We start from the raw sequence: 22,780 nt of genomic DNA, 5'->3' as shown, positions 1-22,780 counted from the left end.
CCTCGGGTGTCTCACCGTGGATGCTCTGTGTGTGCATTTAGGAGACTGTGTGAAGCTGACCGTACAGGATCATGGACTCAGGGGTTTGTACCGAGGACTCAGCTCGCTGCTCTACGGATCCATACCCAAGTCTGCAGTGAGGTGACTATGGAGACGAAGAGATGCTCTTACGTGACAAATGAATGGCGATTGTGAATTTATGAGTGTGAATGGAGCGGCAGACTTCAGCATTTGACTGCCGTTTGCTGAATGAGCATGTTTGGACCCAGTGGTCGTCACTGCTGGTGTTAAACTCACTCAGTGACCATGAGCCAATAAGACATCTTCACAGCTTCATCTCAAATTTGACTAACTGGAGTCTTTGAATCTATCAATCTTCTCCTATTGATCAGTAAGTGAATTAGCATCGGGGGTTAAAGGCCCAGTGTATAAGATTTAGTAGCATATTGAAAAACTTTCATTTCACTCCCTGTTTAGTGATGCCCGGCTCAAGCATATCTTTCTGACTACCAGCGTTGATGTCAGAGTAAAATGACCAAACCTTTAGTAGACCCACAACTTCCGTTGCTGTAAACGCATGCAGGCAAGATATTGCAGTAAAATAAATTGAGCATTTACTTCAACAGAAATTTGTTATGACATTTTTGGGTCTTAAATGATATTTGTCGAGGTCTTAAATGTCTCAAAGAGCATTGAAATGGACTTTTAACATGGTGCAAGAACCCTGTACCACCTCCTTAGGAGTGGACCTGCTCTAAATAGTAAGACCTCTCTGTCTAGTCAGTTTACCTGTAAACTGAAAACAAAGAGATTGATGAATCTCAATTGTCCCTATTTACCTTCACATTTTTTTTTATTTTTTTTTACAGGTTCGGCATGTTTGAGATGCTGAGCAACCCGATGCGAGATGCCACGGGTCGTCTGGACAACACCAGGAGCCTGGTGTGTGGTCTGGGAGCGGGCGTAGCTGAGGCCATCATAGTGGTCTGCCCCATGGAGACACTAAAGGTCAGTCATGATAAGGATTCTGGGTAAATGCTGATTCTTATTCCGCTCTGATAACACAGAATGGAATGATTAATAAAAAAAATTAAAAAACCCATCTGCCTGTTCCTGCAGGTGAAGATGATCCACGACCAGTGCTCCCTCAGGCCTCGCTACAGGGGCTTTTTTCACGGCGTCAGCGAGATCGTCAGAGAACAGGGTGAGTCGGGACGTCGGCTCCCAGAGTTCACAGCTACCGTAATGTGTGGAAAAGCAACCCACGTTGGAATCTCTCCAGGTGTGAGGGGGACGTATCAGGGTCTGACGGCGACCGTGCTCAAGCAAGGCAGCAATCAGGCCATCCGCTTCTATGTGATGAATTTACTGCGCAACTGGTACAAAGGTGGGAGAAGCTCACGTGCGCCTGTCATTCTGTCCCGGCTCGCTCCTTCGCTCACTTTCCTTCACTCTTAACGGCCCTGCTTTTGCCACAAAGGTGACGACCCGAGAAAAGAAATGCACCCGATCGTCACGGCGATGTTCGGAGCCACGGCGGGAGCCGCCAGCGTCTTTGGCAACACGCCGCTGGATGTGGTGAAGACAAGGATGCAGGTGGGAAACGCAACCCGGGCTGCTGGGCTGTGTATGATCAGCATCACCGGGTGTTCTCCAATAACTGCTTTATTTTCTTGTGAAGGGCTTGGAGGCTCACCGCTACAAAAACACAGTGGACTGTGCCTTCCAGATCCTCAAACACGAAGGACCGCAGGCGTAAGTCAATCTGCTTCCAGCCCTGGGGTTTCCATCGCCCCTTTGGTGCACGTTTTTGGAGTATCGCACTAAAATGGGGTGATGGAAACACAGAACTTTGAAAAGAAACATCTTTAAAAGAAAATACATGTTTTATCTGTGTGCTTAAGGTATTTTTTTTATGACATCGGAAAGAGTGAAATGCCCAGATTTGGCAACGAAAAGACATTTGCTAAAACAAGTCACAGGATTGCAAACGCTGAACTCGCAGGTTCAGCCGTAAGATGCAAGCAACAGCAGCCCAACTGAGAAGATCATGTCGACGTGCACATATAGCTCCATGTTTTCTTCCAAATGAAATTGTACGTTGCCAGAGCAAGGCTTATTTCTGCCTTGTAATGGCTACTTCCTGTTTCATTACAGCCATGTTTGACAATGTGCCCTCACTGCCCCCTTCTGGCAAAACTATTGTGCTTTACCTGCTACAAATTTGCATTTCATTCTCAGAGCGTTTGTTTTACCCCTGAGACCTGATCTGTTTGTTCCCACAGCTTCTACAAGGGAACGGTTCCCCGGCTCGGCCGTGTGTGCTTGGACGTGGCCATAGTCTTTGTCATCTACGAGGAGGTGGTGAAACTGCTCAACAATGTGTGGCACACCCAGTAGACGGCCGCCGACTGAGGGGGAGAGGGAAGCACAGACCAGTGCCTCATGCTAAGCACAACCAAACACCTCGATTCTACTTCATGCTAGTTCCCTGCATCGCCCCCCAGCTCATGACAATACTGCTGTTAGAGGAAATAGGTTTAGTTGCAAGAGGGTGAGGAAGACATTGGTGGCTAGAGCTGCGGGACGCACCAGACAGACGGCATAGTTTGGCATCTGCCTACAGCATGTCCTCCAATGCAGTGGTCCAAACCAGGAATTCTAGAGGAATATGATGAGTTCAAGGGAAGTTTGTATTGGGAACGCCAGACCAGCACAAGTTTTTGAATAATTTCAGCAAAGAGATTTGAATATCTAGAGAGGGAACACCTAGTTACTAACCAAAGGTCCATAAGAAGAGGGTATCAACTATGTCAGATGTTGTAGTTTTCTGTATTAGTCCCGTTTCCATAGATATAGAGTGTACACTTTGTACTGAAACCATAAATGTGTCTTTGGATTCACTGAATACTTACTATACTGAGCAAAGAAGACAAACGCTACTGGATGCTAAATAGCTTGCTGCTGTACGTAAAAAAAAAAAAAAAAAAAGATCTATATAGGGTGCAGTCTCCTGTAAAACACCATCTGGGCTAGCGCTAACTCTATCGTGCTCTTGTCGCCATCGCACGTATTATGCCGTATTTACTCGCTGGTGAAACGTAGATTGTCACATTAGAAGCAACCGTATTGTTTTTCTACCTTCAAAACAATTTCCATGATTGACTCTTGAACTATAGAACAGAAGAGCCCAAAGAAGATGTTGTCAGAAGAGGGAAGGAAAGGGACTGTTTCTGGGGTGGCAACCGTGCCTGGCCAGCTGGGGGTGCTGTGCCAGTGACGGGTCTGCCAATTTCCCCATGACATCAAATCATCATCAAAATCATGAAAATGATTTTCAGTCCATCATTATAAGGTAGAAAAAAGTATGTTACGTTGCTTCAACAGCAGCAGCTGCTGCTGCTCGGGGGGAAAAAAGTCCTTGGCTGCTATAATGGCAACAGTCACCAGTTCAGCTGTTTCCAGCAGGTGGCGCCTGATATATTTGAATCAACCCGCTCCCCTTTATTGTAATTCAGTATGCTAACTCGCCCGCCCTGTTAAGCCATTTCACCATTCTTGAGCTGCTAAGTGTTTTTTGCTATTGTATCACACATTTGATCATTTCCTGTTGAGTTCTGTCACTTTAATATTTTTCTTTAACCTCGGGAGTAAACCCGTCCTGAAAAACTTTTGTACTCTAAAACAACGAAGCCACTCCCGAATGCACTTGTTCTTGTCTGATGTATTTTCACAGTGTTTACATGTCCGAAAGGGACTTTTGGATGTGTCGGAGGCTCGGAAACCTCGAGCCATGAGTCTTGAAAGCAAGGTTCTGTTTTGATTCACCCTGTAGCACCACGCAGCCTTGCTCAGAGGCCTTTTCACACCGTCTCTTCTTTTCACTTGCCAAACTATTTCAGTCTCATGTAAAATCCCTGATAGGATAGGAATGCATCCTCCCTACGGAGCCCCTGAGTGTCCATTCGAGAAAAAAAAAAAAATAAAACAATTTCTAATTCGTAGAAATTGTTTTATTTATTTATTTTTTCTCGAATGGACACTCAGGGGCTGCGTACATTCCTATTACACCGTCAACCAGAAGCGATGGCATAGTGCGTAAAGTTTTTTTTTGTTTTCGCTGTGTACCGACACTCGTCGGCTGTATGACTTGTGTGTTTGTACGCATTGCTGCTTTTAATAAGTCTGGCCGTGTACTTTTGTGTGCACCACGTCACATGGGATGCAATGGTGGCTCGTTGACATTCCAGAGGGTTCTGCTGAGGATGAAGTGTATGTCAGCGCGGCATCGGTAGACGACAATAATCAATGGTCAAAGTATGACTTTGGCACGTCAGATGTGGAAAATCATTAGGAGACATTTCATGCTGTTGGTTTACATGACCTTGTGAGTAATAAAGCTGATCTGTGACTCTGTCGAGGCTTATTAATTCTATCCCCCCCTCCCCCCGAGAAGTCAGTAGCTGATATTCACTGAGATATGAAAAGAAAATGCCGGCTTAAAAAGAAGCAACGTCTGTATGTTTTGGCCATTGCTGTATGAAGGTTGGTCTGGTTTTCAACCTTAGAGCAGCAGATATTCGATAGACTCTCACTTGCTTCCAACTCTGTGAATCATGAAACTTGAAATGACATCTTGAGTCTATGGAAAATACTTTTTTTTTTTTATCCAAATATGATTTATGGGCAATAAAAACAGAAATCAGGCAAATTATAAACAGCACTTCAATCCAAACACTTCCTGCTTGTTCATTTCCAACCTGTTGTGCTCTCAAACAACATTCATGCTGAATAATCGCTGACACAAATCAATACACCCCCATCCCCTCCCGACCGCCTTAACAGAAACAAGGAAGCTGTCAGTTTAAAATGGACCTCCTTTAATGTCCTTGCAACACTAAAGGGGGGGGCAGGAAGCAAAGACGTCAGCGCCTGTGACATTTGGCCGGAGCGCAGCAGGGGGCAAAAGAAGAAACGGAGTCGGCCGGCGTGAGCTTTGCTGAGTGCAGGGCTGAGGAGATTAAAGGCTGAAGGAGTGGAGGGAGTGCGCTGGGCTCTGACATCACACAGGAAAAGGTTGCAGCGCTCGCACCTGTCGCCCGGCTGGGTCACCTGCCAGGCTGGGGTTGAAGGCGGGGCCAAGCTTTTCCGGTGTGTGTTGCGTCAATCAACTTCCATCCATCCATTTTCAATACCGCTGCTTCGGGGTTGCGGGGGGTGGGGGGTGGGGGGGGGGGGGGGGTCGTCTGCTGGAGCCTCTCCCTCAATCTAATTCCTTTTTCAAACTATGCCAATGTTTTCAGCAGGTAGTGACGCTTCTGAAAATTCCGTCTCTCGATTAACGTTAACAAACGGGTCTGGCGTGGAACTTGGACGTAGGATCTTCAAATGTAACGGCTGGCGTGCGATTATAAAAGAAAAGCTTGAATAATGTAGACGCTGGGACAGCGTCAGCGGGGGACATTTACAGCGTTGCGCGGTGAACACCCCCCACATGGACGACCGGGTTCCAGGCTCTTTGGCAGGCAGCGTCGCAGGGCTGAGTGAGCAGGTGTGAGATTAAAGAAGCGTCTCGCCGCACCTCCCTTCCTCCAGCTGCCGGCCTCCTCCATGGCAGAAGACGTGAAATCCTCTCATGAGATTATTGGGAGAAGTGGGTGGGGGGTTAGGGGAAGGCTATCTCCTCCATCTGGAAGAGCGAACACAAGACCAGAGCGGTTAGGTGTGAGAAGAGGCACGTGAGAAAAGGACAAAGACGGCTCGCTTACATCCGCAGACATTTGTCTTTCCCGCCGCTGGCCACCCGCTGCCCATCGGGACTCCAGTCCACTGCGTAAACCTGCACACAGCACGACAGAGGTGTGAAAGGTGCGATGGCTTGCCCTGCAAACCGAAGGCAAGCGGCCCCCGTGCAGCTCTCACCTCGTCAGCGTGGCCGGGCAGGTCCATGTTCAACTTGCCCGTCTTGACGTCCCAGACTTTGAGGGTGCTGTCGCTGCTGCCGCTGACCAGCAGCCTGCTGTCTGCAGACCAGGCCACCTGGTACACTGAGGAGACGTGGCCGCGCAGCGACATGAGGTACCTGGGAGAGGAAGCCGGAGCGACAAAGACCGGGTTAACAGCACCCCCTACTGGCCAAAAGTCGGCAATACAGTCCTTCGAATCGGAGGTTGTTTGTTGTTTTTTTTGGCACTCCACTAAAATTCACAATCACGGAAGCGCATTGCTGCCAACCTAGAAAAAAAAAAACAGGGCTCATTATCACGTTATAACGTGAAACGATCACAGATTACTGTGGGTTTCACATTTTTATGTGATAAATTTCACGCTATAACGTGAAACTATCACGTTATTTCATGGTAATTTTCACGTTTTTTCTCGATCATTTTCATGTTATAACGCGATACCGAGGGGACATTCAAAAACGCTTAAAAAGCTTGAAATTTGTGTGACACCGAGCTACATTAAATAATGATAGTTTCACGTTATAACCTGATACTGAGCCCTGCGGTTTTGTTTTGTTTTTTCTAGGGTGGCAGCAAAGCGTCTCCGTACACAAGTTGCTTTGTTAAAGGAAGTAAAAAAATTAATTGTTCCGTCAAATGGGCCAGAATCTGGCGTCCCTACTGTGAAATGCGTGAGGCTTCAGGATGGTTTCTTACTTTCCGGTGCGTCCGTCCCAGATTTTGATGGACTTGTCGAAGGAGGCAGAGGCGAGGAGCCTGGTGTCAGGGGAGAAGAGCACCTCATTGACCAGGGCGCTGTGGCCGGTCAGCCTGGCCAGGGGCTTCTTGTCCTCGGCTGGGTTCCACAGGAACAGCGTGAAGTCATCTGAGCCAGACACCAGGCGCTCTGGAGCCGAACCCTGTCGCACAACACAGCGCTGAGTGAGGCTGCTTGTTTGCACGAGTGACCAAAAATAAATAAAAGCAGCACGGACGTCAACACCTACCCGGACTTTATTGTAACGCTGCAAAGCTTTCTCCTTTAGTTCTTCCACTGAGGAGAAAAACAAAAGCACTTGCTGAGTGAAAGCATCTTGAGAGCTTCCAAGGTCAAAGGAAAAGCTGGGAGAGCCTCACGTGATCCAGTGACGTCCTGGGGGTTGACGGTAGCAGTGGCAGGTTCAAACGCTCCGGTGCGCAAGACGTAGTCTGTGCTGAGGGCCAGCGTGTTCACCCAGTGGGCGTGGCCCTGCAGAGTCCTGCACTGGACGCCCTGGTGCAAGAGAAAAAGAAAATCTGGTCTGTGAACTGGCTTCATTTTGGAGAAATCTCCTCTTGCACTTACATCTTTGGCCCTCCAGACTTTGACGGTTCTGTCTTGAGAGGAGGTATAGAGGAGTCCGTCTCCTCCCCACTTCACGCAGGTGACCGACTGAGTGTGACCGGTCAGGATCTTCTCGCAGCGTCCCAGCACCGTGTCCCAAACACGGAGTGAGCCATCCTTGGAGCTGCTGGCCAGATAGCGGCACTCTGGGTTCCTGAGCAGCAGGGAGGAGCATCAGAGAAAAATCAATATAGTAAATAGCAGACTTTTCTCATTTCTGGGGAGTTCAATGACAAGAGTGTTGACAAATTTCATTGGCGGCATGAATTTTCCATAATATGTAAATTTTAAATGTGTAATTTCACAAGATGACAAAATACAAACTGCAACTGAGATTATAAACGGGTGAGAAAAGAATGAAGTGTGTGTGTCCTCACAGATGCAGAGGCTCCCAGCAGAGCCAAGTGATCCACTTGGTGTGTCCTGTCAGAGCCTTCCCCATCTGCACCCCAGTCTCTGGGTTCCACAGGCAGATCTGCAGCACCACAACAACACGGGATCATCACTCCGTGTCCCGAAGCTGAATCTCACAACCTGTACACCGGATACACGAGCTGCACGTCCACCTGACTGTTCTTGCAGCCTGAAGCCAGCTTCTTGCCATCAGGTGACCAGGCGATGCACAGCACCCAGTGTGTGTGTCCTGGAAGAGAGCAGGACCCAGTTCAGTGAAACACAGAACATCAACAATGTCTCAACGCCTGAAGCCACCAAGTTCTACCTCTGGCTGTGTGGTGAGGCGTCTCAGTCGTCAAGTCCCAGAAACGCACAGTGGTATCACCAGAACCGCTGGCCAGATATCTAAAACCAGACAGAGCTCCTTTACATTAAGTTTCAAACATGACAAGAAAAATAAAATAAATAAAAATCAGTCGACAGCAGGCAGAGTTGGGAATGTTGAGCAACTCACTTGCCGGTGGGGCTGAAGGCAGTGGAGATGACGGCTTCCGTGTGTCCCTGCAGGGTGCTGGTGCAGCGGGCCACGGCCCGGACCCGGAACACAGCCTGAGGTTGGTAGACCACTGGGAGAACCTGCTCCGTCTCCACCCCCAGAGTCTTTACACACGAGCCCAGGCTGGACACCACCTCAGCCTCGCCGCGGACGAAGAAGGCCAGAGGAACCGGCTCCTCCTGCAGAGGAACACCACGCCAATCCACTGGTCAAACATCTGGATTGCACTGGTTGAAACTCCAATCCACGAGCAGAACATTCACATACGAGACCCTTTCTCGAGTCCAGGATAAAGGAATGTCTGAGCGCACGTTCTGATGAGTGCACGTTCTACATTTAGGTAGTTTAAGATGACAGGGCTACCTTTTGGAGCAGAGCGTTGCAAACAAGCTGCAGCTTTTCGGAGGTGATGTCCAGGGGAACGTCAAAAGGTGAGGCCAGAACCACTCCATCTTCATCCTGGAACTGGATCAACAGCCTCTCCACGTCCTCACTCATGATTCTTTGACTAAGCTCAAGATAGTCAGTAAAGGAGTACAAGATGAGACCCTTTCCTCAGTTAAGAACCCAAAAGAAGATGAAAGAGAGCCTTTGAATTAATGGATTTGAAACAAAGCTTTTGCTATCAGTGATATTACTCCACATACATGTGAAACCAATCCCTCATTACGCCATGAAAACAAAGCTTTTGTTTGGCATTAAGCATTTAGGTTGTAGGTTTAGGTTCGGTTAATTCGTCCTTTGCAGAAAATGTGTGTCCACATTCCGTACAGCCTCGAAAACAGAAAGACACACAGTATATACAACTTGAACCCGCAGCATCAGGACAGCGGTGTCACAAATAAACATACACACTTCACCACACACATTTACATGTAACACGTTACATACGTTTCTTTGCTTTGCTTAGCTCGGTTATTGCACTGGTTATTTAGCTTAACTCACTAAAGTTTATGCGCTGATCTGATCGAGATATACGGCCGGCTTTATTTTAGAAGTCAAAAATACAGATCGATGCCAAAGTGAAGAAAGAAAAAAAAAAACTTTTAGCCATAAACAGTCTTAGCTGTCAACGATCAAAGCTAACGTTGCTAGCCTGCTGTCAGCTAACATTTTAAACGACGACGGCGGCTTTTCCAGCGATCGCAGGGCGATGACAAAACCATAGTTTATTCACACAACTGGACATGATTAGCTGGACATAACGGTGTAATCTAACGCTAACTAGTTACCTTTAGACGAGTCAGCGACGTGTTAAAGCTACCCACGTGTGTAGCGCCGAAGATCCTACGATGGAGAGATGCTCCAAATCGGAGTTGCCGCATGAAGGCGAAGTCGCGCAAAGGATTATGGGAACGCAACCGAAGTAAGCAATCAGAGAACAGCTGCCCTCAGAAGCTGAGGTGGGTAATGATGATAGTTGCACTTTTGTAATGATAATATATTTGCCCCTTGAATTGAATGTTGTGACCATATAGCACTTGTTGGTGCTTGTGGATAGTTGTGGAAAGTTTTAATGTCACGGCAGCAAAAGTGTGCGTTTGTCGGAACAAAGTTGTAAGATGTAAAAATTTAGACGGTAGTAGACATGTACGCATTTGCGTACATGTCTACTACCCCCCCCCCGCCGCCCTCCAGTCTGTTTTTATATGCTTCAATGTTGCACTAAGTCATCGATGATGTGAATTGCAAAATGTTAAATCTGGGAAGAAGAAGAAGGGAAAAAACAAACAAACATCACCCCCTCTTTGCTAATTGCCCATCGGTTTACATACATGGACACACAAGGCCTCCAAACGTGTGTTATAGTTCAATCCAAACATTTGGAGTCAATATAGGCTATAGCTCAAACTGTGCTAGTACAGAGACAAACTGCCAGACATTTGTGTTGTCTTGATTCATGTGTTGGTGACCAACAGTGGACTCCACACAAGGTCTTTTTGACAGCCACCTGCTGCTGAAGAAAATTCAAATCAGCACAACAACAATACATAATAGACACCATGTGTTTATTTTGCAACAGGATACGACATTTTGGGGGTGTATGACATGTTTCATTGGCAGAAATAGTCTGCATAGTGTATTATAGTACAGACAAATTAACATCTACCAGCTTCCACTTTATTTGTACTAACATTCAGCAGTTAATCATATTACAGCACATATTCATTCATAAATCTCCTTCAAAATTGATTTAGAAACTTCAGTGAGATCATTCACTCCTTCAGCTACACATCCATCATTTCATTTGACAAAATATATGCTTTTACATCCACCCTGTACTTTCCTACTGTACAGCCAGTTGTAATGTGATGTACACGGTATACATGATTATGTACTGGATGTCTGTTAAATTCAGAGTATAATCAGGATCACTGGTCAAGGATCTTCAGTGACGCGCAAGATTCTTCACGTATTACAAACATTTGTTTTAAGTTGTGACTTGCGTTGGAATGTGTTCAGTTTCAAATGATCTTTTCTATGATTTTATTACGAGTCATCAACAGCTGGTCCAGATATATTATGGATGTTTGTTTGTTTTTTATTCCTCATAAAGGTAAACAGAACAGAAAGCGGTGAAAGTCGTGTGTGTTTGATGGAAGGTGAAGTTGCACTGCGTGGAGGAAACCCTTTGAAGTTTCCCCTGTGGTGTTTTTGGCCGTGCTTCAGTGACTGAGTCAGCTGGTCCTGCAGGTGACTCAGTGAACACTGGGATGAGCAAAGTTCTGAGAGGACAAGAATGCGGCTTTGTTGTGGATGTGTTATTATTTGTCCACCCCGTTCATGTTCTCGGGAACCAGACCCTCCATGACGGCTCGTTTTGACTCCAAGATCTGCAACACCAAAAAAAAAACATCTGAAGCAAAGTGCAAATAATATTCTTCCATAAAGAATTACACACAGTTTACATTGTTCCTATTGATCTAATCTGATGTCATGTTAGGCTGTAAATAGTAAAATATTCTATTTCATGCAAAACCCACTTTACTGTGCTATTAACAGTAACAGTCTGTCATTGAACTCCCTGGAAAAGAGAATCATCCATCTTTAACTTCTTGGGCTAATTCCTGTTTTCAAAAAGTGTTTGCTACACCATGCTGCACTTGAAACCAGCCATTTGTGACATCACAAAGGGGCTATTGTGTCATTTGAGGGTAACTAATAATGCTAAGATTAAATCTCACACTTGTGTCTTCATTTTTTATTCACATGGAGGATAAAAAAGGAGCCAGTTGTCAGGACTGACCTGGAAGTTGGCACTGAGGCCGATGAGGCTCTGCATGTTTGTACTGTAGTAACCTAAAACATACTCTCCACCAAGCAGGGGGATCTCGTCCTTGTCCACAGTCAGCTGCAAACCACAACACACACGTTTTGATGACTCGTCTCACAAGTTTGTTCAACAGTTGCGTGTGTCTCGGTGTTCCTTCACCTGAATGTTTTCATTGATCTCCGGGAGGTCTTCTTCTCTGACCCACACAAAGGTCTCATAGTCGGAAGCGCTCTTGAAGCCAGCCTGCAGAACAGCGAGAGTCTGAGCTCCTAACGGTCTTATTGTGCGTTCAACACCCCTCTCTTTGTGTGTCCAGGCACCTTGTACAAGCCAATCCAGTCCCACGTGGACGACATGAAGTCTTCTTGGACCGTGTAGGTAAGAAGTGCATCTTGGTCGGCGCTCCACACACCCACGGGGGAAATGTACACGAGTGGCGTGTCGAAACACTTCCTCAGCTGCGGGTGAACAGGAGAGAGAGGATGCAGCAACAGTGAGGAAGCGCGAGATACACAACTCAGACTTGCCTGGTGTCCCTCAGTCAGTTTGCTCCCACCTCCAGGCTGAAGGTTGCAATGACAGGCTTGTGGTCGCTGACTCCGTAGCTCATGTCGCTGGTGTATTTGTCCTGATTGACCTGGAGGGGAAACTCGTCGAGCCCGTCGTCGGTCACGGCGGATTCCTTCTCGTCGTCCTCCTCCGAGGGCGGGGTCTTGGGTTTGATGCGCCACAGGATTCGATCTGTCCAGGCTGGTTTTCTCTTCTTGCCACTGGGCTCCGCCAAAAACATACAAGCATTAACTCGAGACACAGGACAACTGTGCTGTAAAGAGAGGATTAGAGCTCAGTGAATCACTTCACAGAATTATCTGTAAATCACTTTTATGGCTCAGTTGAACTCACTTTAATTCTATGTACAGTACATGAATTGTTAAGACAACTTAATGACAGTAAGTTTCCGCTACAGAGGAGTTCTGGCGTTTTCTTTCTTCACCGTGACTTTCCTCAACCTTGAAAAGGCCGTGACTGCGTTTCACAGCCAGTTTGGAGGCTCACGCCACAAATTGCATTTGCCGCTGCCTCTGTTTAATACTTACTTGACATAAAATCAGAGGGAAATTCTGCCTTTTAGGACAACAAACACGGACACAAACAGACACGTAGCGTTTGTGAAGCAGAGCTAAGCCTACAGTGTGAGCAGCCAGCATGCTGGTGGGCCAAACCATTAAAATGGTATCAAGAGAACGTGATGCATAGGAAGAAGAGAAAAAAAAAAGACACAGTCTGTCAGAAGAAGCAGTGCAGTTGTGGGTGCAGAGTCTGCGTCCATCTTTTCTAGCAGCACTGACACACACACACACACACACTACTCTGCTGTTTTACTGTGATATGGATCCCTTGGCTCTGAATTAAAGGAAATACAAATTAAACTTTGTTGTCTAGATGATGGGGCTCACCTAAGATGAGACCAACCTTGGTGAGTCTAGCTCCCTGTACCAGGTCCCTAACCAGACCGAGAGCAGCCCCCAGGTGAGGGAGGTGAGGAGGAAGAAGAGGGTGGTGCTGCAGCGCTGCAGAGGGCGGGGCCTGTACATGGTTAACGGCAGCGCCACAGTGCTCTTTCTGAGAGAGACAGACAGACAGACAGACACACACACACACACACACATGCATACACGCACGGTGCCAGTGCAGTGTCAAGACTGAGCGGTGAGGAAGAGCAGAGCTGCTAGCAGCACCTGCAGGATTTACTCTGCCGGTGCATGGCTTTGTTCACGGCAGCGGAGGAGCTGCTGGCAAAGCGTTGGGGAAGGTGGGGAGTCTGGTGCTGCAGGTGGTGGCTGAGAGGAGAGCGGCTGTGGGCCATGCAAAGGTCAAAGACATTAAAGAACACAGCGGCCTTACTGAAAACCCAGCCACGTCTTGGAGTTTCTGTGCAAAGTTCCAACAGATAAGAGCACAATGTGAATTTGGAGACGTGTGTGCGAGCGCGTGTGGCACGCCCAGCGCGGAGCATCACCTGGTGTCGTAAGTGTCGCCGTTGCGGTCGAACTTGTAGGTGGGTTTGAAGTTGAGCGGCCCCTCCTCAAACTCCTGCAGGAAGGCCTCCTTGGATTTCATCATGGTGAGCTGCGGGCGTGAAAGCAGGCGGTCAGTTTGCTTTATGAGCCAGAGGCTTCCCGCGCACGCCAGCCAGCAGGTTGCGTGGCCGCCCACCTGGTCTTTGGTCCAGAGCAGATTCACCCGTCCGCTGTTGATGGACGAGCGGATGAAGTGCAGGCCGTGGTCGGCAATGCGGAAGTTCAGGTCGCCGAAGCAGAACACGAGCCTGCGCCAGACAAGGAGGTCAGACTCACCGAGCTGGAGTTTCACTGTGTGTGTGTGTGTGTGTGTGTGTGTGTGTGTGTGTGTGTGTGTGTGTGTGTGTGTGTGTGTGTGTGTGTGTGTGTGTGTGACTGACTTATGGTCTCGGATTTGTGGGGTGTCAGCGACGTCGAAGTCTTGCTGCTCCAGGATGTGCTCCAGCTCGTCAACGCGCTGCAGGGCGTAGTTCATGTGAGCCGCGAGGTGGCAGTTGAGGAAGCAAACCATGTGGCCGTAGAAGGAGAACCGGACTGACACTCCTCCTTTATTGCCCTGCACAAAGACACAGAGTTGCAGACCATCGATGCCACTCGCTGCAGCAAGTCATCTTGATGCGTTTTTTTTGTTGTTGTTGTTGTTGTTGTTGCAAAAACACAATCATTCATTTCAATCCGGACCTAATCTCCCCCGTTTAAAGTAAAAACGACATCAATTATGGACCGGACCGCTTGTCTTTGCAAGTGTTTGCCTCGGTGCGTTGCTCTGGCGCTCCTGCTCTTTGTTTGTGATTCCATTACGTCAAAGCCGAAGCACATTCCACTAAACAATCACAATGGGCCTTTCATGGCGCTTTAAAGCCCGGAGCGCCTGACGCCAGCCGCGTTTCTGTCGTGCAGAGTTCAGAAAATGGAGTTTCAACTGCCGTCTTTTTCTCACCCAGTAGCCAAAAATGCCGGTGCGAGTGTAGGTGGTCTGGATCTTCCGGATGTAGGGCAGGTGGATTTGTTTGGCGAAAATGAGCAGCAGCAAACCTTGCATCCTTATTGATGTGACCTGGGGAGGAAAAATAGGGGTTTACCATTTCACTTGTATGTAATATTTATCATCTTATTATTCGATAGGTTTGGGTTTTTAATTTCAATGACTCCACTTTCACTATTTTGCCAGGTTTTTAATTGCAGTCATGTGACTGCCGCTGTTAGCTTCCCCTCGCAGTGGGAACTCGACCCGAGACGGTCTGTGGGGTCGCCCTGCATCATAGCGCAGCTCTCATAATCACCAGTACCTGCTATATTATCAACCTGCACATCTAACTAGTATGACATTTCCTTAAACAGCCTCAGAAAATGTTTCCTAAATTGATCTGTGAAATGTCTGTCATATTTAAGAGTGATTCACTCTCTTTGGCCCTGAGGGGCCAGACACACACTTTTAAAGAGAGCCCTGAACATACTGTCATCCATAGTGTCTTTGTTGGCTTTGTTAGCATGTGATGTATTATATCTAAGCTTTTTATTAACTGGTGTTCTTCTTGAGACTTTGATTGTTGAAACTCATTTTTCCACTTTCACAATATCTGCTTCCAGTTCTTCTATTTCTGCCATGCATTTATTTTTGATGATTTGGTATAGAGAACGATTTGTCCCCTTAGAAGACATGCTATCATTAATAGCCGCTGTTTGGCCCCACATCTGGCCTGTTGGCGGCGCTGCACTCTACTGTTGTGGCGTCTCACCTTGACGAAGCCTCGGGGTGCCAGCGTGTCCATGAAGACGTGGCTCCAGGCGTCCTCCACCAGCAGGTCGGAGATGAACCTCACCGGTGTGGCATTCACCTCCTGCAGGCTGACGCCCAGCGAGCGAGCGAGCGAGCAAACACAGGAAGTCAGATTGGCTCCTCCTTTTGTCAGAAGTTCCATCCGAGAGGTTCAAATAAAGCACTTGTACTATTTTTTTTTTTTTTTTTTTTTTTTTTGTGACGCCGTTTCTCACCCGATCACGTAGAGGTCGGCGGGAGGCTGGACGTCCAGCTGCAGCAATGATGTGACGTCTTCTGGAGGCTCCGCAGTGGCCACATTCCAGGTCACCATGTGCAGCCTTGGCAGTGGTCAGCAGCGGCAAGAGATGGTCGAGAAGGAGAAACAGTTGATCTTACATTTTGTTTTTTGCGAGTTAAAAGCTGGCCGACTGATTGTTGTGCTCAACCGCAAACCGCGTATGTTGACAAAAAATACATTTTGTCCTTATTTTCCCTTTTTTTTTCTCTTTAAAGTTGTTGAAAAAGTGGCAGCAACGTGCCGTACATGCCGTACTCACTCCAATAGTTCACTTGGTTTTTCAGTGTGAAATCCAGAGAACTCACTGGTGAGAGAGCTGTAAAAATATTTCAGCAAATTTTGTAGCGTGATCAGAAATAAGGGAAACTTTACTTTAGGAAATGCTGAGTGAGAAGACCTCTTTGTGTGTGTGTGTGTGTGTGTGTGTGTGTGTGTGTGTGTGTGTGTGTGTGTGTGTGTGTGTGTGTGTGTGTGTGTGTGTGTGTGTGTGTGTGTGTGTGGTGTGTGTGGCAGACGCCCTCGTTAAAAACACGCGCGTCGCTACAAACGAGCCTGCGTCAACCTGAAGGTGTCCGTGGGAACGAAGCGGCCGCACAGCTGGAAGGCTTCGTCCAGCGAGCGGCAAACCTCCTCGCTGGCCTCGTCGTCAGAGCTCATGTCCTCGATGCAGGTCATCAGCTGGTTGAGCCGCTGACGCAGGAGCATCTTGGACATTGAGCCCTGCGACGCCGAGCTGCTCGTGCTGTCTGAGCGCACGCGCGCGCCGAATGTGAACAGGTCCATGTCTGGAAAAAAAGGCTCCTCGGAAAAATTGAAAAACTGCGCTGTATTTCCCCGTGGGTCAGGAGGATTGCGTTAAAAACAACAAAACAATGCTGATAGCGTCCTAGTGCCTTTGGTTCAGTTTCTTCTTAAGCCTCTCTGGTCGCTTCGTCTGCTGCAGCCATGTGACGCCGACGCCACTTGGAATGAAACAAACGGCCTCCTTCCTGGTCGGATCTCGGCAGATATGCCTTGTGCTCCAGCTCCTGCTTTCGGCACTCGGAGCCTCCAGGGAGGATCAGCTTTGGAGGTTCTGCTGCTGCTGCTGCTGCTGCTGCAACTGCTGCTCTGGTGGTCAGGCCACGACTGACAAAGCTGCGGGGTCCGCTCAGGAATGTGGGCATGAACGAGTCAGATTTGAGGCGTTAATCACAGGCAGGAGACGGGCATGTGAACGCGTTTGTGTGTGTGTGTGTGTTTGTGTGTGTGTGTGTGTGTGTGTGTGTGTGTGTGTGTGTGTGTGTGTGTGTGGCTGCACCCTCCCTTCCCCATCAGACACCACCGTCAGTGGTGTTGCAAGACTGGGTAACCCTTCAGATCCCTAAGAGGTTTACCACCGCTGTTCTACCCCATCAGCTGAGTACACTGAACAAAGCCTGGAGCAGTGAGGGGACAACAGCAGCACACAATAGCATTAGCTTCCTTTGGCCTCAATCCAGCCGCTCCCATATAATGGGTGAAAGGTTAACTTTGCAAACCCAGTCGGAAGTGCCGGGATGAATGTGGTTTTGCGAGCTGCGACGCGCTCTTATTTTTTGCTTTTCTTCATCCATGATGTTGCAGATCGAGGTTCAGTCTGCTGCACAGGTAGTTTTGAAATAAGAATTGCGTAACGTGTTCAGAAGAAACACAAAGTACTCACAACCTCAAATGGATTCGGCTAAATAGCTTAAAATTCCTGCTTTATTTTTAGAAGAACCTTTGACCCACAGTCAAGTTGCAAGTTTCGAAAAGATTTCTTGCTCATATATTTGATGTATTCAGTGTGTGTTTACAGTGTAGACAGCAGTCAAGATCAAGAAGAAACAGGTGTGGCCAAACCGGTGGTGTAATATTACAATGATGCTTCACTTACAATATCAGGCTGTGGATTTTATTATTTAAGATGTTGGTTAATGCGCTGCAGACAGCAACAAAGTGACAGATACACAACTACACTGCAGCTCCAACCACCGAACCCAACGCTGCTATTTTACTTGGTCACTGAGCCATTGTGCCATTCTAACCCACTATTGTTATTAAACCATTATTTCAACACTGTGGACTTGCAGCACTGCTGTCCTAGTGGTGCTGTTGGGAAGCAGCTTCGCAGTATAGAAACATACTTTCTACAAAATATGCAGAGAAATGTCTCTGTGTCCCTTCCACTTTTTCCTACTGCATCCTGTAACCGAGTCACATGCAGAGACTTAGGGCGCGTTCTTCAGCAAGTGTTAAGTGGATAACCAGCAGGTCGCTGCCCCAGGGGGAAATGATGAAAGAGAGGCCAGGTTTCATCACAGGGTAGCGTTGGTAGCGATCAGAACCAACAGAACCTCAAATCAGCTTATGTTGGTTGGGATTTCCACGCGTCTCGGGGTTTCCACATCCTTTCCTCTCAAGCCTTGGACTGCTTTTCTCTCACCAGCGCTTTCATCACTGTCCGTTTTGATTCAATGTTTAGATGCTAAAAACTCAGAGAGGAAATTAGGAGAGAGGTGGGTGAGAGGCGACGGTGTGCTGTGGGTTCTGATCCTACCTGCACTTGTCTCTCCCGCCACTCCAAGCTCTTCCAGTGCTCATTGTCTCTCCTGTGGGCAAACACGTACAAGCTGAGAGAAAGAACAAAATGACGACGGCATCAAACAGTTTCCACCACACAGCCGGTCCCACTGCTGGACACAGAACACCTGCGAGGGCAGAGCCGACAGCCGACGGCGTGAGAGTAATTTTTCAAATAGGTCTGTAATCTTCATTGTCGGCCTCATCTGCGTTAAAGCCACAGCACCCTCGAGCCGTCATGTGACCACAGCTGAAAGGTGTGAGACGGGGGAGCAACCATTGAGGAGCATCAACAAGTTTCTTTCTTGGTCTTTTCAAAGAGAAACAATCTGTATACAGGCACACGTTTGACATGAAAACTGTACAAAGCAACACAAACCAATGTGTGATTTATTCTTTATCCTTGCTTGCTTTTTTTGCAGTTCACTTTTTCTTTGCTTGAAGGACTGAAGTAACTGTGGGTCTGCATTATGCAAACCAAATTTTTGTCCACTTGGGGGTACACTAACTACCTTAAAAAATTTTTTATACGGTATCACCTTTACTTTGTTAATATGTAAAGCTGTCAATGCTAATCTTGCCCTTGGTTAATCAAATGTTAAAATAATAATAATAATAATAATAATAATAATAATAATAATAATAATAATATTATCATCATCATTATTATTATTATCATTACAGTTCCACAGTTCTGCACTGGTTTTGCAGACACAGTAAAGCTGCTCCGCAGGGGCGGAAAAATAAGTTATTGTTGAGTAAACTTATTCATGCCAATATTTTACTATAAAAAACTTCCATATTTTTGATGCAGTAAAATTACAAATATGCTTAAACAAATCTTATCTTATCAGAAAGAAGTCCTAAAAGAGCAGCCAATAGAAGAACAGGGAAGAAAATGTACGAAAACTTTTTTTTAAAAATGTCCTTTGAACGTCCTGATTCTTAAAATGAGTTTCAATATTTCAACTGTCATCGAGAAAAGTGAGAAAGTACCAACTCAATCTCCAGGCTTCAGTGAAGGCCTGCGAGTGCAAACCGGGAATTCTGACACCTGAAACGTTGACTCGTACAAATCCAGGGACTCACTCTAAAAAAAGGGGGTTTATTTTCTCTCAAACCCAAACCCAAACCTCCGCCGTGTGGTGTTCTCTTACCCTGGCTCTCTTGTCTCCGCTGCGGCGTCCTGAAGAAGCTGCACACTCCCTGCGCGCAGATGACGAAGATCTCCAGAGGGCTGTCCAGAGCCTGGATGTGTTTTCCTGCCCAGAGTCCCGTTTTTTGACTGTTCCCTTCCTTCCCAGGTTGCCCTGCTCTGCGCTCAGCTGTTCTGGGGGCAAGGTCCCCGCGCTCACGGTCCGCTCCGGGCTTAAAGCGTAACATCGGATCAAGCTCTTTACGGCCAGGTCGCCCAACAACCCCGCCGGTGAGAGGGAATTATCTTATTCATGAATGGACATGTCTGTTTATTGGAGTGTCACCGTGACGCTGGGTATTTGTGGCACCAAAGCGCTCTTTGTATGTTTGTAATCCTTCACTTTCCCAACAGTATGGAATGTGTAGGGCGCTGGAGTGATAGTTGGATGAAAGTCATTTCAGGCCAGTTGCAGGGCAGTGCCACTGGACACAGGGGTTTGGTGGATGTAATCAATGTGCTCTCACTGGATGTGGCTGTCATTAGAACACATTTCTTTCTGTCTCGGTTCAACGTGTTGTTCAAGGAAGCTTTAATTTATCGCTCTTACATTTTACAGCTGTTTCACTGGATCCTGTAGTTATTTATTTGCAGGACACATTGGGTCAGTTCAGTGTGATGCCCAGAGGCTTATTGAATGATGAAGTCAGAGGGTTCATCAGGCAACTTTTTATTTTTATTAATTGCACCACTTGCATTGCAGCATGACTTTTCAAATGAATGGACCGAACTGAGTAACAAATCTCCGATTTAAACGACATATTTTCTATTGTGGGTGACACGGTGGTGCAGTGGTCAGCGCTGCTGCCTCACAGCAAGAAGGTTGTTGCTTTGATTCCAGGCCTGGGGCCTTTCTGTGTGGAGTTTGCATGTTCTCCCAGTGTCTGCTGGGTTCTCTCCAGGTTCTCCCAGTGTCTGCTGGGTTCTCCAGGTTCTCCCTGTGTCTGCTGGGTTCTCTCCAGGTTCTCCGGTTTCTTCCCACAGTACAAAAACATGGAAACTCTTAATTGTGCGTAGTGTGAGTGTGAATGGTTGTCTGTCTCTATGTGGCCCTGTGATGAAGTGGCCACTGGTCCAGGGTGTCACCCTGCCTTCACCCTATGACAGCTGGGAGAGGCTCCAGCAGACCCCTCAGGAAGTAGCTGGTATGGAAAATGGATGGATGGATTTTATATTGTGCAGTAATGTCGTCTTCTCATATCTCAAAATCTTTCCATAAATGCACTCGTTACTCTTTTGGTGACAAATCAATTCTTCAGGATTCAAAAAAATCACAATATTAAAAATATGTGTTTATTGTGAAGCTGCGGCTAATTAGAATTTTGCAACATCACTTTTCTTGGGTCCGCCTGCTGCAACATCATTTCATTGTATAGGCGCACGCTGGAGGGAAAGAAAAGACAACAGGAGGGCAAAAATGCATGTGTAGAGTTGCTTTGCTTCTGTTTATTTCACGTCTTTATGTCTCCAATGTACAGTAGTGTTACTGGAAGATAAGATGACAAAAAGGCACAAATTCACAATAAAAGAAAAATAAAACAGGAGACGAGTTAACAGGGTGGAAGAGAGAAAGAGAAGGAGAGAAAGAGCAAGATCTAAAAACTGTTCTGTTGTTTTTTTTTTTTGGGGGGGGGGGCTTGGTCGTGGTGGGATCATCATCATCTTGGTTCCATGTTCAGATCTCAGCTAGAGGAGTCTAACAACTGAAACCTATGAGATTGTCTCTGTAAAAGCACGTCGTCTCGGGACTATGTTGGATTATTTCAAACTCTAGAAACCAGGACCTACTGTCAGCGTCCACGTCTAATGTGTGGTGAAGGTACTCAAGGTCCCCTTTGGACACACATCTGTAAGCGCAGAGAGAGAGACAGAGAGACAGAGAGAGAGAGAGAGAGAGAGAGAGAGAGAGAGAGAGAGATCCTACTTTGGCGACTGCATGAGTCGGTGGAGCTGACCCCAGCTGCCCTTACTCCTTTTTTCTTTCTTTTATTTTTTTTAAGTGAGAGACGCAAGTGTAGCTCAGAGACTGACAACAGAGGTACAACAACACCCAGAACAAAAATATATATCTATACACTGTCCTGCCAATGAGTCCCTACGAGGACAGTGACATCTGTTGTTGTTGTTTTTTTTACTCTTTTTCTTCACCTCTATTACTATGTATCATTTTTTAACCTCCAACTACGACTTGGGTCTGCATTGCGCCGATTGCGCGTCCTAACTTAAAAACATCTCATCTACGGTAAATTTCGGCGGCTGTGTGTAAATCTAAGCGCCTCGTGGTCGCCGTGGCGTCGCTAAGTGTCTAACCATGGAGCGCAGCGTCAAGAGGGGTGGGGCGCACGCTTGGCAGGACAGTTCGATCTATATATATGTGTTCGTCTTCGTCTACATTTTTTTTTTTTAAATGACTATTTACAGTAAATACAGCACATCCACAAATCTCCATGATACAGTTGCTAGCTCAGCCACAGACGGGGAGTGTGTGTGTCGATGGCCAGGGAGAGAAAGAGAGAGCGGCGGAGACGTCGGACCTCCGGTGTTTCCTTTAAGGAGGAGGCAACAGACAGACACCTGCAGCTACCTGGTGGAGCGTGATGTGGGAGCGACCCCTACTGGCTTTGCGAGGGCCAATATCGCTGCCGATATTTGGGAAGGGATGGGAACCTGACGGGGCGACGCCCGTTGATCCATTTATGGACCTGAACCGTCTGCCATCTTGGCGGCCACTTTGCTGATTCTGAAGCTCTCGCTTGCAGCCAATCAGTCTCCCTCGTTGCCACGATTGAGTTGATACATTGATATTATTATCGTGATTGCAGTTATGGCCCTATTTTTACTCTAATTTATCACAGTAGCCATAAGTTCAAGAGGCTGTGGTCACTGTAAAAAGTTCTCCTAATGCTCAGTGTCACACGGCCGTCAGGGTCTTCTGATCGATGCCAGCACCAGAAATGGATGGTGGTCTTTTGTTCAAATATGACAGGAATGTACACTAGCAGTCAACAGTTTGGACACACCCTCTGAATTGAATGTCTTTTCTTTCATGCTCGTGACTGTTGACATTGCAGTTTCTCACTGAAGGCATCAAAACTACGTCTGAAAATTGCATGACAAGGTGTCCAAACTTGTGACTGGTAGTGAACCTCCACGCCTTGTGAAACGAAACAGACTGTGTGACAGAATCATGGTTGAAGCAAATCTGGTTCTGCCATAGATGCAAACTGATTGATGAATTTACCGGCGCAAGTTTTTCGGAACAAGTTTCAAAATCAGACACAATAATGATAAAGAGATCTCACTGTT

General features: G+C 47.0%; 3 protein-coding genes across 5 annotated transcripts in view; 1 reads left to right on the top strand and 2 right to left on the bottom strand.

Annotated features, from left to right (window-relative positions):
• Window positions 1-4,416, top strand: part of slc25a1a (solute carrier family 25 member 1a) — a 5,793-nt gene extending 1,377 nt beyond the window's left edge. Inside the window, exons 3-9 of the mRNA XM_076031374.1 lie at window positions 42-141; window positions 870-1,008; window positions 1,120-1,204; window positions 1,283-1,387; window positions 1,481-1,596; window positions 1,682-1,755; window positions 2,286-4,416. Coding sequence (XP_075887489.1) covers window positions 42-141; window positions 870-1,008; window positions 1,120-1,204; window positions 1,283-1,387; window positions 1,481-1,596; window positions 1,682-1,755; window positions 2,286-2,400 — 734 coding nt within the window. The 3' untranslated portion in view covers window positions 2,401-4,416. The remainder of the gene's footprint in view (window positions 1-41; window positions 142-869; window positions 1,009-1,119; window positions 1,205-1,282; window positions 1,388-1,480; window positions 1,597-1,681; window positions 1,756-2,285) is intronic.
• A 447-nt stretch (window positions 4,417-4,863) lies between these two features.
• Window positions 4,864-8,816, bottom strand: nle1 (notchless homolog 1 (Drosophila)). The gene is made up of 12 exons (XM_076031371.1): window positions 8,645-8,816; window positions 8,240-8,460; window positions 8,051-8,130; window positions 7,896-7,972; window positions 7,707-7,804; window positions 7,291-7,483; window positions 7,083-7,218; window positions 6,953-6,999; window positions 6,663-6,865; window positions 5,923-6,082; window positions 5,769-5,839; window positions 4,864-5,689 (listed from the first exon to the last, which is right to left on the bottom strand). Exons 1-12 carry the CDS (start codon window positions 8,777-8,779, stop codon window positions 5,677-5,679), a joined length of 1,434 nt encoding a protein of 477 aa, XP_075887486.1. The 5' UTR covers window positions 8,780-8,816; the 3' UTR covers window positions 4,864-5,676.
• A 1,455-nt stretch (window positions 8,817-10,271) lies between these two features.
• inpp5kb (inositol polyphosphate-5-phosphatase Kb) lies at window positions 10,272-18,434 on the bottom strand. 3 transcript variants are annotated; one of them, XM_076031369.1, is made up of 13 exons: window positions 18,257-18,434; window positions 15,632-15,736; window positions 15,376-15,484; window positions 14,577-14,693; window positions 14,017-14,192; window positions 13,773-13,884; window positions 13,576-13,685; window positions 13,461-13,487; window positions 12,112-12,325; window positions 11,876-12,013; window positions 11,715-11,798; window positions 11,529-11,633; window positions 10,272-11,115 (listed from the first exon to the last, which is right to left on the bottom strand). In XM_076031369.1, exons 1-13 carry the CDS (start codon window positions 18,298-18,300, stop codon window positions 11,047-11,049), a joined length of 1,410 nt encoding a protein of 469 aa, XP_075887484.1. In that variant the 5' UTR covers window positions 18,301-18,434; the 3' UTR covers window positions 10,272-11,046. The 3 variants fall into 3 exon arrangements, with proteins under 3 accessions (XP_075887484.1, XP_075887482.1, XP_075887483.1); XM_076031367.1 differs by lacking the exon at window positions 18,257-18,434 and adding an exon at window positions 16,259-16,547; XM_076031368.1 differs by lacking the exons at window positions 13,461-13,487; window positions 18,257-18,434 and adding an exon at window positions 16,259-16,542.
• Window positions 18,435-22,780: the final 4,346 nt, after the last annotated feature.

The sequence above is a fragment of the Nelusetta ayraudi genome, unplaced genomic scaffold (genome assembly GCF_046127955.1).
Source record: "Nelusetta ayraudi isolate G7.1 ecotype Tasmania unplaced genomic scaffold, CSIRO-AGI_Nayr_v1 ptg000033l, whole genome shotgun sequence".
Classification (NCBI taxonomy): domain Eukaryota; kingdom Metazoa; phylum Chordata; class Actinopteri; order Tetraodontiformes; family Monacanthidae; genus Nelusetta; species Nelusetta ayraudi.
Note: the sequence above shows the minus strand (reverse complement) of the source record. Positions and strands in the feature narration are given on the sequence as shown.